This window comes from Schistocerca nitens, chromosome 3 (assembly GCF_023898315.1).
Source record: "Schistocerca nitens isolate TAMUIC-IGC-003100 chromosome 3, iqSchNite1.1, whole genome shotgun sequence".
Taxonomy (NCBI): domain Eukaryota; kingdom Metazoa; phylum Arthropoda; class Insecta; order Orthoptera; family Acrididae; genus Schistocerca; species Schistocerca nitens.
Window position 1 is genome coordinate 461,254,998 of NC_064616.1, and position 19,387 is coordinate 461,274,384.

The 19,387-nt window shown below is 39.2% G+C and overlaps 1 protein-coding gene across 1 annotated transcript; it reads right to left on the reverse strand.

Annotated features, from left to right (window-relative positions):
* Nucleotides 1-6,329: 6,329 nt before the first annotated feature.
* Nucleotides 6,330-8,072, reverse strand: LOC126249275 (uncharacterized). Its single transcript, XM_049950929.1, has one exon. The coding sequence runs from the start codon at nucleotides 8,070-8,072 to the stop codon at nucleotides 6,330-6,332; it is 1,743 nt and encodes a 580-aa protein (XP_049806886.1).
* Nucleotides 8,073-19,387: the final 11,315 nt, after the last annotated feature.

A 19,387-nucleotide genomic window follows, 5' to 3' on the forward strand; every position in this document is an offset into this window, starting at 1 on the left:
AAGTTCTAGGGGACTGATGACCACAGCAGTTGAGTCCCATAGTGCTCAGAGCCATTTTCTTACCATGGGAAGATGTTAAGCATGTATGTGTCTCGAAATACCGTCCCGAATTGAATCAGTGTGAACTGTTTATGAAAGAGAGAGGACAATTACATACAACTTGGACGCAGATGATGTCCGAGTCCCAGGTGATCTTACAATAGTTATTGCATATGTCTACAGGGTTATCCCCTGTTGAAATAGTAAATAAGAATTTTATTAGTGATCCTCTGTTAAAACTATTTAAATGACCAGCATTAAGGAAGATAGAATAGATTATACAGGCTGGCAACACAAAAATGTGTCTCACAAAATTTAGTCCTGTGCATATTTCTGGCAGTAAATCAATGCCAAAGATTGGCAATCTGGCAACACTGTAATCACATGTTTGGTTACTATCTGTGTCAGCAAACAGCGATAGTTCTGTGCAGTTGGTGCAGTGATAGCACTTTGGGCTGGCATGCAGAAGGATGAGGGTTCAATTCAGAGTCGAGGCATGCTTTTTTTATTTGCCAATTTCATCTGCCAAATACTGTAATTTACACCATTCCATGAACCACACATACCCGTCATTTACACTGTTTCCTAAGTGGTAATTGACATGACGTTTCCACGATTCCATTGATGATGATAATACAAATAATAACTATATAATAGTAATGTGTGAATATACCTATTAAACAGCATGCACTGATCTCTCACAATTTTGAAAGGCATAATTAGTGGTTCCATGGTGATAATGCATATAAATGGTAACCGAGTATGGAAATTATTTACAAAGCACGTTGCTAGCCCTGCTGGTGATGTAAGGTCTTAACGAAATGTAAAGGACCTGAATGTGGCAAGCATAATAGTTGGTATTAATCGATGGGATCATTGAAGGAGGGTACACAGAAAACAGATAAGGAATCTAGTAGATGCAGTAGTGCTAAACAATTTGCATCCATGACGTGCAAAAGGATTCTCTAAAAGCTGAGCAATGAAAACGACCAGAATCTAACCCTTGAACTTCTGTATTCCAAACCAAACCACTGCCCCAACTACACAGAACTACTGGTGTTTACTGGCATGCGATAGTTACCGTACATATGATTACAGTGTTGTCAGATTGGCAGTCTTTGACGTCGATTTACTGACGGAAATATGCGCAGGACTAAATTTTATGAGATACATTTTTGTATTGCTACTGTGTGAGGAATCACGCTGCGAAGTCCGAGTATGAGAATTTTTCTTCACCTTGCATAAGGTAGTAGATAACACTCTCTATAGACAGGCACGATTAAGAGTAAAGGAACACAGTGAAATGGCAAATATACCTTTCTTTGATATAAACGATTCAGTATTAGTGAAAGAATTTTGGCGGAGTTTTAAAATAAAGAAAAAGCCGAGTATGTTTTTTTCCAAGGTATTGTAGACTTTTCAAACTAATAGGTAGACCCTATACCACATCTCACAGCAATGTTTCTGTCCTCAAACGGGAAAGAAAAAGGACTTTATAGCATTGATGCAGTAAAGAACTGTAGTCCTCAGGACACTCTGCCTTCTTTGCAGATTAAGCATAGTGACAATTGCCAGGATAATAGCTTCTTTATTTCTGCTGTAGTTATCCATGAGACAATTTCTTCCACTTCAACTATTCTGTTGTCTTTCAACCACAAACATCTCTTACTATCCTATATTACAGTTGGTTATCTTACAAGAGATGATTAAGAAAACAGAAATTACCGTGCAGTTACTATCAGGAAGATAAAGCAATGTATTAAGTTGCTATGGGATAACATAATGAACCATCATAAGCCTTTTCAAGATGATGAAGATTTATTGGGAGTATTAAAATGAAGTACTTATGCACATGTAGGATAATTGCAAATGCATTTGTTTGTGCATTTGACTGATAAATCTATTTTTCTTTATGTTTTATGTATAAAAAACTTCTATACATTTTTTCTTTTGTTTCTTTCATTCAAGAAATGGTTGGTTTTATTATATCTTTAACAGGGGAGGCTATGTACAAGAATGAGTAATATACAGGGTGACAATTATTGAACAATATGAAAAGAAATGTAAAGTAGTTACAACTACAGCGTGCACACATTTTATTCAACACGTAAACAGATATTCTGATTTAGGTTATGACATTTTCGTTATGCCTGCCATCAAGGACGATGATGTGGTGCAGACAAACAGCGAAATTCTGCATGACCCGCTGAAGTGTCAGAAAAGCGATGCTGTCGATGACCTCCTAAATTGCTGTTTTCAGCTCAGCAATGGTTATTGCTGTACACTTTGTCTTTAATAAAGCCTCACAAAAACTAGTCACATATATTCAGATCCGGAGAATATGGCGGCCAATTGAGGCCCATGTCGGTAGCCTCTGGGTACGCAGAGCCAGAGTGCGATCCCCAAAGTTCTCCTCCAGGACATCAAACACTCTTCTGCTTCGAATCTGTCAAGCTCCGTCTGGCATGACCCACATCTTATCGAAATTACGGGCTCTTTGGATAATGGGGATGAAATCATCTTCCAAAACCTCCACGTACCGTTCGGTAATCATCGTGCCATCAAGGATTATTGCACCAATTGTTCTGTGTCTGGACATCACACACCACACAGTCACCTGTTGAGGGTGAAGAGACTTCTCAATAGCGAAAAGCACCAATTTTGCTTACTGATGAGCCCATCCAAACGTAAGTGGGCTTCATCACTAAATCAAACCATGCGTGTACATACTAATTCCCATCATGCCTCGCAGCCAACCATGCAGTTTGAACGTCGTAACGCAAACCGTTAAGAAGCTATGATGATTTTATTTCAAATAATTCAATAATTGTCATCCTGTAAATGATTATGTAAGGAAATACTTATGACATAAGGGAATAGGTATTATAAATATATGCACCTTTCTTCTTCTTCTTTTAACATTAATCCTACATAAGCGATCTAATCAGCCACATAGAATTGCTTGGAGAAAAGATGAATCTGTTGCACGGCTGAATGCTACTGAGCCCAGGGCATGGGGCACACCATGGCCAGGCTGGCAAGTTGACCGGTTTTGTCATGGCGAGTTAAGGTACAGAGACAATGAAAGTGTCGCCAGAAATGGGAATTTGGATGGCTGATGCTCGCATTGCCTTTGTGCAGATGATGCTCTAGGAAATGGCGGAGTGTCAGACAATCTTAAAGATAGCCAAGTTACAGCTCTCTGAGATTCGACAATAACTAACATCACAAATGGGGAACACACTGGTAAGCGCCATTGCCGTGTATTTTGCGGTAGATGGCTAATGACACCACCTGTGGGATGCGCAATACAGTAAACTTACTAGTAGTTCCAAATTCACTCAACAGATGTCAGGCCGGAGCTTAATGGTAAGCGCCACTGTCTGTCTGTTGCGGAAACATAATGGTAAGTGACAGAGAGAATGGCGGCAAGTAAAAACATCTCCAAGATTATGGCAACAGTGAACATGGCAGAATACGAGGAATATAATCCAATGATACTAATATCTTCGAGAGGGATCCAGAATACATTCCTAACGATTCAGATGACTCAGAGGTATGTTATTTTGTAAATATACTGTCTTTAGTACGTTTCACGAACATAATGGTAAGTGCATGTACATACCATTATGTTCCTGAAGTACGTTAATTCTGAGATTATTTTAGAATGGCTACATTTTTTTGGCTAAGTGGTGTGTGAATGCGCATTTCTCATTTATATTGTTACATATAATAATAATGATAACGGTAATAGTAGTTTTCGTTGTTATACAGGTTAATAGCGAATCAGATCATATTGCCCAAAACAACAAACGGTGTATCGTTTCTGCAGAAACCATTCAGGAAGGGGCCCTCGAACAGACAAAGAGGTTGTCTCGGAAAAGGTGCTGCTGTGGCCAAAATAAGAACTGGAACATGGTACTGTTTTGGAAATATCTAATTTCAACTGGTAGATTTCGTGTGATTGAACACCACTTCCCCGTGAGCGGGCACACAATGTTGCCGTCCGATAGAGATTTCGCAAAAATTGAAAAGTACGTCCGCCGACAAGTACAAGATGTGTACAGTCCAGATCAGTGGTGTGAGATCATCAAGAAGTCGGCTAAGAAGAATCTATTGCTTGTATATAATATGAAAAGAGAGGATTTCTATCAAATACGACACCCTAAAGAAGCGTTTGTCTTCAGAAAGAAGACAGTTGATGGTCGAGATGTCAACCTAAGGAAAGTATGTGGGTGGAAGGTGACCTCCGAATATCCATCATCTTTATTCATCAGCGAGACATTTTGTCATGACATTTGCCATGAAATAAGCTTCAGGAAACGTGGAAGGCAAGGACCAGTTCCTACGCTTCGACTTAAATACAATGGGCCAAGGCTTATTGAAAAGAAGAAAGTTGCTGACGTCCTGTCGCTCCTAAATTACGTACCTCCTGTGCACCATTGATTTTTCCTGTCACTAAAGCCAACATTTTTGGATGAAAAAGACATTAGTAATGAGAGTGATGAATGATTTTGTAGTTTCAGTGAAGTGTTGAAGACTTACTGTAAAATTTAATATGTAATGTTCTATCACTATGTGTTGTTAATGGTGTATGGTAATGTAATAATTTTTATATACTTCATTTGTTTTAGTCAGTTCTGAGTTTCATTTGTCTGCACAGTAGAACATAGATGTTAGAAACACTACAGAATAAAAGGAGTGTTCAAAAAAATTATTCAGATTTACAGATCATTTGAAACTTTAGATGCGCTGTATCTCGAAACTGTGATTTTGGAACTTACCATTTTGTTCCCCCGAGCAGCTCAAATATTAATGCAAATCTGAATACATTTGCTATCTGAGAAAAATGAGATACATCCAGTGACACAACAATGTTTAAATACCTTTAAAACTACAGAAGCTAATATTTCACAGCAAATAAACATTTTCACAATGACCCCATGAATTAACAACTTTTAATTGCTTCATGCAATTTCAACAAAATTTACCTCAGCTGACGGCATTGCACCATAACTACCATACCTGAAAGCTACGTATCTGTATCTATATCTATATAATTCACTGATTTACAATGTCTCATACATATTTCTCTTTATGCAAATATTTGTCTGAACATCGTATTCTCCACATTTATACGGCAAATGAATCCTGCATGAATACCTCTTATTGCGTTATACTTGTGTTTTAATTTAATGCATATTTTACTATTTTGCCAGTAACTTTATTTAAATGTCGATTGCAAGTGCTATTGTAGGCGCCCCGGTGGTCCTGGTCGCCTATGGTGGACTGGAGGCTGAGCGGTGACCTCTCCAGTTGTCAGGATGCTAGGAAATGACTGTGGACGCGTCAGAAACGCCAAAGAAACATTATTAATTCTTGACAACTCTATTCCTCACGAGTACAATGTGGCTTGGTGATATTATCGACCTTCCCCAAGTCCTCGCTGACTCGTAGCGATGACACTAGCTCCAGGCTGCACTGTCTTGCTAGCACAGCGCCGCGTGCTGTGACGTAGCGGAGTGTCCTTACTTCGTACTTCGGCCGCGCGTGGCTGGTGGCGCCCGGCTGGCCGGCTCTGCTGCGGACAGCAAGCCACTACGCGTTGGAGTCCCACCGGTGTCGGCACGAGAGGCGTTCTCGTAGTGCGAAGTGTACTCTATCCCACCCCGTCTTCTTCCCTGCTCCTCCTGGTGGCTCGTCCGCGGTGGGCGGGCGGCACGGGCTGCAGTCCCCTAGCATCGTCGGCCCACCCGGTTGCGACGGCGGATGCACAGGGTCTAGGCCCCGCACGATTTTGACGACGGCTCACTGATGTGGTCAGCATTGGCGGCGAGCGAGTCTGCCGCGATGTCTGCTAATCCTGGGTTGATGATTGACAGTGGCAGCAGAGAGGACCAGAGCTGGTACTGTCCCCTCACGTCTGCTGCTGGATGGGCCGCCCTTACTGCAACATCTCCTTAATAAAGATTAACCCTAGCATTACCAACGTATTTTTTGTTACATGTAATACCAACGGGGGGGCCTCAAAGGCCCATAAAGAATACCACAATTTATTTTATCATAAATCAAGTTTATTTACTTCTGATACCTCTAATAACAATTCAAAATGCTTAGACATTGTTTTTGTATACTGGATAATAAAAGATGTTATTATAATAGGAATAAAATGAACAAATCACGAGATTCAGTTTATATATTTTTTGGAATAATGTTTCAAAATAGTGTTTTCTTATAAAAACGACTTTTTTAATTCGATACACTACATGAAGCAAACAAAATTTACTGTCTCATTCTGCAACGCATTTTTCACACAACACTGTCTTCCTGCAGTGTTTCCCACAGACGTGTTTGTGGCACTGAGAGCAGGTAACAGTTGACTTTCCCAGCTTGTTGTACTTGATCTTTTTAGATGCAGCTTCTTGGCAGCATAGGTGGCACCGTCCACGTGTTCCTGGTTCTGCTGTTGAGGATGATGGTTCTACAGAGCAGCTGAGCTTCCGTTGTGTGATGCTTTCCATTGCCATTATTACTGGCTTCTGAAGTCCATACAAATTTTGTGCCCGTTTATCTACTTGAGATCTTATTAGTTCGAGGCCTAAGTTAGTGATAAAAACTCTTCTGCGGTTTAGCAAATTCTTTTTCCAATTCGGAAAGTTGAGGAGGAAGAGTGAATATGCATTTATTGCTGCTATGTCAATGAGTGTGTAGAAGAGGGACAAAGGCCATCTTCTTGTTCCTCTCTTTGTGCTGTAGTGTCTTGCCATCTGGTCTATGGTGTCCACGCCTCCCTTTGTAGAATTACAAAAAAGATTTATGTTAGTCTTTTTTGAGTCTTCATTCAACACCCCTTCTGAGTGATAAGTTGAAAGCATCAACAGCAGTCGTTTTGGCTTCTCGCGGACTAGCGTTGATGCAAGAGTAACTGGTGGCCTCTGTGTCTGAGGGTCAGTATAAGCAAAGATGGAAGAGTGTAAACTGCGGCCAGTTGTAGTCTTCAGCTCTTCAGGTATGTGTCGTCTGTTAGACTGTAGGGTGCCAACAAGTGTGAGGTGAAAATCATTCCATAGAGTCTCAGCAAGCTCCACTGAAGTATAGTACCGATCTGTGGTAACATTACGGCCTGATTTTTCAATAGGTTTTATTAGTCTCTTTACAATTTCCATCGGTCCATTTGAATGCTGTGTATTTCCTGACTTGCCTGTATAGATGTCCATGCTGATCACATATCTAGTCTCAGAATCAGACAGCATTCGAATTAGAATGCCGTATTTTCCAGGTTTTTCTTTTAGAAACACCTTGAATGGACAGCGACCATGGAACAAAGACAACATCTCATCCACTGTTGTATGTAGACCAGGAATGAAATACAATGGAAGTGAAGAATTGAAGCTTTCAAAAATTTCCCTCATTGGAGCAAACTTGTCAGTTTGGCGACGAATTTCTCTTGTGTTCTTATCATCAAACCTCAATATTTTAGTCAATTCGAAAAATAGGGTCCGACTCATTGATCCATAGTACACTTGTCGGCCCTGAAGCAAAGACCATAAATCTTGGACAGGTATCTTATTGTCATGATTTGAACCCATGATTAGCAAGAGTCCTATATAACAAAATAACTCATCTTCATCTGTGTGCTGAATACCTAGTCCAGAAGCCTCTTCATTTGAGTGTAGTTTTATTAGATTCATAATTTGAGGTGTAAAAAAGAGCTCTATAGCCTCTTTCGGAGACGCAATTCTTCCTTGTTGTCCTAGCCCCATTCTTTCTCGCACTATATTTTGTACAGAACGCCGATATTGTCGAGATGGCTTCGTAATATACTCTCGTCCACTTTTTGCAATGAATTTATCACATTCCGTATCATTATCATCTGGTGGATTGGCTTCAACCTCATCTTCATTCTCAGACGATGAATCAGTTCTAATTTCTTCCACATCATCATCCACTTCACTTTCCTCTAAATCTGATTCGTTCAAAACTTCTTCTAGCACTCTTTCAATGGAACTATCACGTAAACGATGTCTACTCATGTTGCTGGTTCAACAGCAGCAGAAACACTGAAAATAACAATGGTCCGCTTCATAATAATATGTCTGAAGGCAACAATGCCAAAATTCGTTTCATGGTAAGAATTTGAAACGAGAGACTCAACCTCGTAAATCTTTCCTTGCTATTACCAACGGGTGGGCTTCTAAGGCCCACAGAGAATTAAATCAAGTAAATGAATTTTAATTACATTTTTATTCCGAAATTCTGTAATGACTCAATAGTACATTCAATAACGAACAATTACCTTTGCTTTCAAGTTCATATATCAAAGGGTGTGGATACAACATAGAAAAACTGAGTCAGTGGGCCTACGAGGCCCCCCCGTTGGTAATGCTAGGGTTAACATGTCGATCACCGAGCTGAGCGCTAAGCAGCGACCCAGTACACATCTAACTGCAAGTCTAACTGCGAGTGCCTTGTTGCTATCAAAGCTGGCGTATTTAAAGGAAGCACGAGCGACGTCCTGACGTCATGCTCGTTTGTAATGAATGCATTCGTTCCACTTATACTGCTGATTCATGTGTCGCACTCGCCCCGTAGGTGTTCTTGCAAGAGTTACGTGTTGTTACGGCAGACGTACGCGAAGTTGTGAAATTCAGTACAGCTGACGCTATACCTCTGCTAAGCAATTCTCTCTCGCCTGGTGTGTGTAACCAGGCCATTGCCCCGCCGTGACGACACATTCCGATATATGTGCAATCCTCCTACCTCTTGGCTAACCTACAGGCTCTGGCTCTCGGCATAGGCAACGAAACTTTGACAATATTCCACGTTTCCAACTCTTTACCATTCCGCGATACTACACTATTAAAAAACTGTGCTAATTTGAAAGTGGTCAATCGCATGTGTTAGCAGACACTCTTGACAAGCAGGCCTAAATAGTTGTTTAAAATATATTTAACGACAATTCATTGTCATGTAACATGAGCACACTGGTGCAAGAATGCTGGCTTATTGATTTATGAACCTGCTATTACATATATTTATTGTAAAGAGACTGAATGTTTATAACGTTTATTTTATTTAAATAAATGTTATAATATATTAATTTAGTGCAGAAAGTTGGTCAAACGAGTCAAATCAATTACTTTTGATGGGGGATGGCCTTCAGCCAATGAGAGTTGGACAGAGGCAGAACACTGCTGGAGACTAGGACTTTTCGAGTGAAGAGCTCAAGGTAGCAATACTGGACACTATGTCAACTTCTTGAAGAAGGCAGACCTGCCTGAGGTAATGTGGATGATTCAGTGTTATAGGTGACTGATTCTGGGCAGTGAGTGGCCCCTATCATACTTTAATTACTCAAGGGACTTTGTATTCCGAGAGGTCTGGATGTGCTCCAGAGTAGGACTCTAACTTATTTAAAATGGCCCTGAGCACTATGGGACTTAACATCTATGGTCATCAGTCCCCTAGAACTTAGAACTACTTAAACCTAACTAGCCTAAGGACATCACTCTAACTTACTCAACTTGATTTACAGAACTGGAAACAGAGTATGAGTTACTATTCTCTGTGTTGCATGTGTTAATTTGTGAATCATTATGTTGAATGTTTTGAGCTGTTGAATTTTTCATGTATTGTGATCATGAAATTTATTTTTCGCTAGTCTTTGACGACATTTTAGTTTGGGGGTATGCTACCATTCTCGTATTGCTCTCAACGTAATTTTACAGCATTTTATAAGAGTATTTCCAGTCTGTATCGTATGGACTTCCTGTTTACTTCAGATGTTCTTTCTTGAGTAAAAATTATTCAACATAGTTCTCTGTCGACTTCGTTAGTTAGAGTCGTTAGAATAGCATCATTTTTATTAAATTACTCGCTTATCTCTTATTTTTATTCCTGCATATTTTATTAACTCGCAATTCTAGTCAATGCATAGACTATTTGACTGCAGGATTATAGCTATAGGTTATTATTTGCCGAGAATTAGCTGCAGGGCATGAAAGCAGACGTGCACGTCTCGACCCTATGACTACATCGAGCTATTCTTTTTAGGTAGAGGCATGCATAGTCCCAGTACCTATGATACGAGTAAACACGGGTAAAGATGCAACTGGTTTGTTCATATGGAGTGCTATCTGGAAGAGCAACTACACTCAGCAATAACAGTTAGGTAGCATCACAAGTGACATAGGCGTTTAGACGCACAGATTAGATTAGATTAGATTAATACTAGTTCCATGGATCATGAATACGATATTTCGTAATGATGTGGAACGAGTCGAATTTTCCAATACATGACATAATTAGGTTAATTTAACAACATACTTAATATAACAACTTTATTTTTTTTTGTTTTTCTTTATTTTTTTATTTTTTTAATATTTTTGTTTTGTTTTTTTCTTTTTTTCTTAATTTATATCTAAAAATTCCTCTATGGAGTAGAAGGAGTTGTCATTCAGAAATTCTTTTAATTTATTCTTAAATACTTGTTGGTTATCTGTCAGACTTTTGATACTATTTGGTAAGTGACCAAAGACTTTAGTGCCAGTATAATTCACCCCTTTCTGTGCCAAAGTTAGATTTAATCTTGAATAGTGAAGATCTTCCTTTCTCCTAGTATTGCAGTTATGCACACTGCTATTACTTTTGAATTGGGTTTGGTTGTTAATAACAAATTTCATAAGAGAGTATATATACTGAGAAACTACTGTGAATATCCCTAGATCCTTAAATAAATGTCTGCAGGATGATCTTGGGTGGACTCCAGCTATTATTCTGATTACACGCTTTTGTGCAATAAATACTTTATTCCTCAGTGATGAATTACCCCAAAATATGATGCCATATGAAAGCAATGAGTGAAAATAGGCGTAGTAAGCTAATTTACTAAGATGCTTATCACCAAAATTTGCAATGACCCTTATTGCATAAGTAGCTGAACTCAAACGTTTCAGCAGATCATCAATGTGTTTCTTCCATTTTAATCTCTCATCAATGGACACATCTAAAAATTTGGAATATTCTACCTTAGCTATATGCTTCTGATTAAGGTCTATATTTATTAATGGTGTCATACCATTCACTGTATGGAACTGTATGTACTGTGTCTTATCAAAATTAAGTGAGAGTCCGTTTACAAGGAACCACTTAGTAATTTTCTGAAAGACAGTATTGACAATTTCATCAGTTAATTCTTGTTTGTCAGGTGTGATTACTATACTTGTATCATCAGCAAAGAGAACTAACTTTGCCTCTTCATGAATATAGAATGGCAAGTCATTAATATATAATAAGAACAACAAAGGACCCAAGACTGACCCTTGTGGAACCCCATTCTTGATAGTTCCCCAGTTTGAGGAATGTGCTGATCTTTGCATATTATGAGAACTACTTATTTCAACTTTCTGCACTCTTCCAGTTAGGTACGAATTAAACCATTTGTGCACTGTCCCACTCATGCCACAATACTTGAGCTTGTCTAGCAGAATTTCATGATTTACACAATCAAAAGCCTTTGAGAGATCACAAAAAATCCCAATGGGTGGTGTTCGGTTATTCAGATCATTCAAAATTTGACTGGTGAAAGCATATATGGCATTTTCTGTTGAAAAACCTTTCTGGAAACCAAACTGACATTTTGTTAGTACTTCATTTTTACAGATATGTGAAGCTACTCTTGAATACATTACTTTCTCAAAAATTTTGGATAAAGCTGTTAGAAGGGAGATTGGACGGTAATTGTTGACATCAGATCTATCCCCCTTTTTATGCAAAGGTATAACAATAGCATATTTCAGTCTATCAGGGAAAATGCCCTGTTCCAGAGAGCTATTACACAGGTGGCTGAGAATCTTACTTATCTGTTGAGAACAAGCTTTTAGTATTTTGCTGGAAATGCCATCAATACCACGTGAGTTTTTGCTTTTAAGCAAGTTTATTATTTTCCTAATTTCAGAGGGAGAAGTGGGTGAGATTTCAATTGTATCAAATTGCATAGGTATGGCCTCTTCCATTAACAGCCTAGCATCTTCTAATGAACACCTGGATCCTACTATATCCACAACATTTAGAAAATGATTATTAAAAATATTTTCAACTTCTGACTTTTTGTTCGTAAAGTTTTCATTCAATTTGATGGTAATACTGTCTTCCTCTGCTCTTGGTTGACCTGTTTCTCTTTTAATAATATTCCAAATTGTTTTAATTTTATTATCAGAGTTGCTGATTTCAGAGATGATACACATACTCCTGGATTTTTAATAACTTTTCTTAATATAACACAGTAGTTTTTATAATTTTTGATAGTTTCTGGGTCACTACTCTTTCTTGCTGTCAGATACATTTCCCTTTTCCGGTTACAAGATATTTTTATACCCTTAGTAAGCCATGGTTTGTTACAAGGTTTCTTACGAGTATATTTAACTATTTTCTTGGGGAAGCAGTTTTCAAATGCATTTACAAAAATGTCATGAAATAAATTATATTTTAAATTGGCATCAGGTTCACGGTACACCTCATCCCAGTCTAACTGCTGTAGGCTTTCCCTGAAATTTGCAATTGTTAAATCGTTGACTGAGCGTACTACTTTGGAGGACTGTTTAGTACTGCTGAATGGAGCTATGTCATATATTGTAACTAGCTGTGCACCATGATCAGAAAGACCATTCTCAACAGGCTGAGCATTTATCTGGTTAAACTTATCTTGGTCTATAAAGAAGTTATCTATCAGTGAGCTGCTATCCTTTACCACCCGAGTAGGAAAATCAATAACGGGTGTCAAATTGAAAGAACCGAGTAATACTTCAAGGTCATTTTTCCTATTACCCTCTTTCAGAGAATCTACATTGAAGTCCCCACAAATAATAATTTGCTTCCCCCTGTCTGACAGATAGCACAACAAGGAGTCCAAATTTTTCAGAAATAGATGAAAATTTCCTGATGGGGACCTATATACAGTTACAATTATAAATGTGCCTTTATTTAATTTAAGCTCACAGGCACATGCTTCTATATGTCTCTCTACACAAAACTTTTTTGTTTCTATACTTTTTGCACAATGATAACTTTCGACATATGTGGCAACTCCTCCTTTCTCCATATTTTCTCTCATTACATGTGCAGAGAGCTTATATCCACTTACATTTACCTTATCCATATCAGTAACAATGTGGTGCTCAGACAGGCATAGTATATCTATTTCATTCTCAGCTTCTAAATCTTCTAAACAAACCAGAAGCTCATCTACTTTATTCTTTAAACTCCCAATATTTTGATGAAATATACTTACATTATTTTTAATTATACTTTAATGAGAACCTACCTTATTCTAACATTTGCAGTACTCTCCTGTCTGAGTTTCTTTTTGTGCTTAGGCTTAGTTCCTATACCAGTGGTCACATGGTGTTCAGAGAGGCAGATTATGTCAACTGGGTTGGGTGACTTTAATTCATCAATGCAATTACCTAGGACTGAGATACAACTTGGTGGAGATAAAATTTCTGGTGATTGGTGAAAATTTATAATTGACAGCTGTGATTGGTGATCCAATGTACTAGAATTGTGCTGTTTAATTTCTTTCCTAAACTGAAGATTTGTTTCAATCCTGACCTCTCGTAGAACTTGACATCTTTCTGTCTTACCTATCCTAAAAAAGGTGCTGCTCCAACACCTGTAACCACTGGTATTTTACCATTCATGGCAGTGCCTCCCCCCTTAAATTTCCTGCTATTACCCCAGCCAGTTTCCCCTTCCCTTTCCTGTTGAGATGTAGGCCGTGCCTGGTATAGTCCCACCTACTGAGATAATCAACAGGAACCACACCAATATGAGCCCCCGCACCCGACCCAAGCAGCCGTTCCAACCCCAAATTAACTCTCCCAACAGAAGAGTTCAAATGAGGCCGGTCATGGCGTCTCAGGACAGATACAAATTCAACATTGGTGTGTCTCGATGCCGACGCAATCTTTACCAGGTCACACTCTATACTGTACCCAGGATCTCTGTCGATGCTGTTCCCTGGCCCTCCCACAATAACCACGGTGTCTTCCCTGGTAAATCCTTTACAGAGTGAACCTAAATCCTCTGTCACCTGATCCAGACTAGCACTTGGTTTGAAAAAATTTGTGACCTGGTATTCTGGTCCTAATTCCTCCTGCAGAAGTTGGCCTACACTTCTGGCATGAGAACTGCTTAACAACAAAACTTTCTTCCTTTTCGATGACTTTCCTACATTCTTTTTCAATTTCCTATTGAAAGTTTGTTGTGTCCTTCTACACCTACCTCTGCTTGAGGCTCATCAGTTTCTAACTGAAGCAACAGGTCAAACTTATTTTTGACATTCACCACAAAACTGTCAGACTTAGTTCTAGGCCTGTTCCTTCTGCTACCTGTTGCCACTTCCCACCTCTCTTTGCCCTTCTCCCTCCTTAACCTGTCCAGTTCTTCCCTAGCCTGATCTAGCTCAGCCTGAAGGGCAGCAATTTTCCCCTCCTGTTCCACTATCTTCCTATCTCTGCTGCAAATCCTACATAACCACTGATGAGCCTGATCCACTTTCCCAATACCCACGCCACTGCAGTACCCCCAGTGAAAAAAACTACTGCATCCATCACACCAAACCCCGCAACTAACAATTCTACGGCAAGTCAGGCGCTTCTCACTCATGGCAAAAATAATACTTTAGCTAGAATAAATCAATTAAATTACCGAAAATCAAAAAAGACGTTAAAAGAATTAAACCTATTCACAAATGTATATAAGCAAGTTTCTGATTTAAAATTCCGTTGTTTTCCTGAGATCTGTATTAAAACAATGAAGGTATACGCTATTTATTGTATATTTCACTCGATGGAATGAAAATAAGGACACTTAAACGAGATACTTTAACTTAGATTCTCCAAAAACGTTACGAGAATTAGGCCTATAAAGAAATTATATAAGCAAGTTTCTGATATAAAGTTACGCTGTTTTTCTGAAATCTGTATTAAAACAATGAAGTTATACGCTATTTACAGTAGTTTACTTATTTGTTACCGAGAAACTAGTTAAATTACCGTGAAACAAGAAACAAACACGTTTACAAAATTTAAGCGTAAGCGCGACTTCGCGACGTTACGATCTTTTCGTGTTTTCTGAAAAAATACGCAAAGAAAAGTCAAACCTTTAACGGCAAGACTAAACGATACACTAATGCACGTATTTAATTTGTTGTCGGTGTTAAACTAAATTATATTCCTGTCTAAATCACTTAACTTTCTGGAAATGGTTTCTGGCGTCACTTACTCGGCGGCCATCAACAACTCAATGACGAGCGACTACCCGATCTCTACTGGCTATCCACAGGGCTGTTATGACCAATATGTGGAGTGTGAGTGGAACCGTGGCAAAGCTGTACTGTAGGCCATGTCATCCTCCGGCATTGCTACTCATCTGGAAGAGAACCTTGTGGTGGGGGTTGTGACGGAAATCTGTCTTTGGGTGTCTGTCATGTTTTCTTCTTCGTCGATCTTGATGCTCTTATTCTTGTTCTTTATTTCCTTTCTTCACCAGTCGTGTACCAATTCTATACTTCCTCATTGTACATGACTATGTTACTATTATTACTGTAATCCTGCTCTTATCCAGACCATGTAGTGGTAATGCAAACCTGTTTAACAGGAAAAATCCAAGAGACCAATCATAAAAAGTACGACATTTATTTACTTAGTTTTATTTGGTACTGTGACATCTTGTTACAGATGTAGGACAAGTTTTTTATAATGCAGAGATAAACCTCACAAATTTTTCACGTAAGGACAATGCAGAAATTAACCACGATTTCACAATCAATCTAACAAACATTTACTATGTGGTTTTTAAACTTTTTTTTATTACAGAATTTGGCTAATTATAGACCGCTTAGAACCTAACACAAAGGTACAATCTTTTTCTTTTTATCTTCCCAGAACTTCTTCATGCATTGGCTGACGGCGTGTGTCTATTCAGTTCACATCTCCCTCCTTGGTTGTGAATTTCATTGTTGGACAGGAAATTTTGCGGTATTGATCAGTAGCTTGGTCCCGTGGTGTTTTTTAATTTGGAAATGAAATTAAAAATTTTCTTCGCTAACCTATTGTCATTCATTCTGTACATATGACTGTAAATTTTAATTTCCTCTTTCTTATTGCGTCTGTGATTGTTTCTGTATAGACCTTCATTTCTCATCTTTGTGCAGTTGTTATCTGTGTTCTTTCGTGGTCCTAATATTTCAATGATATTTTCCTTTATTTTTCTTTTCCAGTCCTTCTTGTTCACCTCCTTTATTCATCGTTAGGCATTCGGACTCGCAGAATGCTTCTGCTTTAATTACTGTTGCGTAGTGTTTAATTTTTGCCTGGAATGGTACTGATTTTTTTATTATATCAGTTTTGGGTGCGTTTGTATGCTAATTCCATTTTCTTCGCTCTTTCCTTGCTTTTGGTGTTATCTAACCCATTTGATTGTATCCCTCTACATGTATAATTGATATCTCACAAATGATTCCTACCGACAGTAGACTTAGAGAATATAGAAATTTGAACAGATTTATACAATTTCGTACACACGTTTGATATTTTGTGTTTCTCTATTACAGCCTGAGTTCAGTAGCTGCAGCATATGCAAACAGATGACAGTTTACCTGTTAGAGACTGCATATGTGGGTTACATTTGAGATTATCCTGAAGCTGTATTCCCAAAAATAAGCTTGTGTTGTTTATTTTCAAGAGGCTGTCATTCTGTTGATTTGTGTGGGATATATGGGAGTTCATGGCTACAGTTTCTTCAGTGTTTATAATGGGTTTATTTCTTTCAAACCAGTCTGAAAGTTAAATGAGTGTCCAGCCGATGACTGAACGTCTTTTTTTTTATCTGACCCTTATCTTGTCGTTTGTAAACAAGGTTTTCTCTTTGGCATGAACAGAGTCACTCATCATTTTTATAAAGAAGGAAGAGTATCGGACCTAATATGGACCCTTGTGACACACCATATTTGATGAAAGTCTTCCCTTTTGATTATTTTGTTGTTCTTATGACGTTTCCAGTTTGTATGTCATGCTGAGGAAAAACCTTTTGTTGCCAGTCTGTATGGTGCAATTTGATGCATTCATTTGGAATACCTCTAATATCATTGATTTCTATTTTTTGTAGTAGGTAGCATGATCTATAACACAAATGCTTTTGATAAGTCCACTTGTATTCCAGTGGTCACTTACCTTTGGTCTATGACTTTCAGGATTGCACTTACATACTCGTAGACGGCTGTGGATCTAGATTTCTTTAAACTATGCTGATGGTTCGATAGTAATGGGTGTTTGTTGGTAAATTCTAGTTGTTACGAACTAATCACGTGGGATTATCTGCGATTAAAAGTGATATAATTAGGACTGCAATTGGTTTTTATGGCAAGACGCGAATTTCTAAGCGAAATAATTGAATGTCATAAGTAATTTTAGGTCGTTTACTACACTACTGGCCATTAAAATTGCTACACCAAGAAGAAATGCAGATGATAAACGGGTATTCATTGGTCAAATATATTATACTAGAACTGACATGTGATTACATTTTCACGCAATTTGGGTGCATAGATCCTGAGAAATCAGTCCCCAGAACAACCACCTCTGGCCGTAATAACGGCCTTGATACACCTGGGCACTGAGTCAAACAGAGCTTGGATGGCGTGTACAGGTACAGCTGCCCATGCAGCTTCAACACGATACCACAATTCATCAACAGTAGTGACTGGCGTATTGTGACGAGCTAGTTGCTCGGCCACCATTGACCAGACGTTTTCAATTGGTGAGAGATCTGGAGTATGTGCTGGCCAGGGCAGCAGTCGAACATTTTCTGTATCCAGAAAGGTCCGTACAGGACCTGCAACATGCGGTCGTGCATGATGCTACTGGAATGTAGGGTTTCGCAGGGATCGAATGAGGGGTTGAGCCACGGGTCGTAACACATCTGAAATGTAACGTCCACTGTTCAAAGTGTCGTCAGTGCGAACAAGAGGTGACCGAGACGTGTAACCAACGGCACCCCATACCATCACGCCGGGTGATACGCCAGTATGGGATGACGAATACACGCTTCCAATGTGCGTTCGCCGCGATGTCGCCAAACACGGATGCGACCATCATGATGCTGTAAACATAACCTGGATTCGTCCGAAAAAAAATGACGTTTTGCCATTCGTGCACCCAGGTTCGTCGTTGAGTACACCATCGCAGGCGCTCCTGTCTGTGATGCAGCGTCAAGGGTAACCGCAGCCATGGTCTCCGAGCTGATGGTCCATGCTGCTGCAAGCGTTGTCGAACTATTCATGCAGATGGTTCTTGTCTTGCAAACGTTCCCATCTGTTGACTCAGGGATCGAGACGTGGCTGCACGATCCGTTACAGCCATGCGGATAAGATGCCTGTCATCTCGACTGCCAGTGATACGAGGCAGTTGGGATCCAGCACGGCGTTCCGTATTACCCTCCTGAACCCACCGATTCTATATTCTGTTAACAGTCATTGGAACTCGACAAACGCGAGCAGCAATGTCGCAATACGATAAACCGCAATCGCGATAGGCTACAATCCGACCTTTATCAAAGTCGGAAACGTAATGGTACGCATTTCTCCTCCTTACAGGAGGCATCACAACAACGTTTCACCAGGCGACACTGGTTAACTGCTGTTTGTGGAGGAGAAATCGGTTGGAAACTTTCCTCATGTCAGCACCTTGTAGGTGTCGCCACCGGCGCCAACCTTGTGTGAATGCTCTGAAAAGCTAATCATTTGCATACCACAGCTTCTTCTTCCTGTCGGTTAAATTTCTCATCTGTAGCACGTCATCTTCATGATGTACCAGTTTTAATGGCCAATAGTGTAGATTATAACAATGTTATGTTAACAGAATATTTATTAACACGTGGGATGCGTAGTGTCGTGAAAGAACGAAGATATGCAAAGAGAGCATATCTCTTTATGAATTGAGCTTGATTTTATCATTCTCATTATCCTGCATAGATACACAGACATTAACTTCTATATTTGAGACACCATGTGATTATTAAGTAAAAACAAATAATTAGAATTATGTTCATATGCGTATTTTGCTGTCTAGAAATTGGAAATAAAGGAATGCCTACTGTGCGGGCGTTTCTTTTTTAATTTATGTGCAAATATGAAAGGAGAAATGTGAACACAGTCCATCAACAAGACGTGACGATGAGCGAGTGGCTTCACTTGCGCTGGAGAAGTCATTTACACTTTGCCATCTCATCTTGGAGATGCTGTGGTCTTCAGAGTAGAGGGGCTCTGGACGATAATGATCTCGCACTGGAG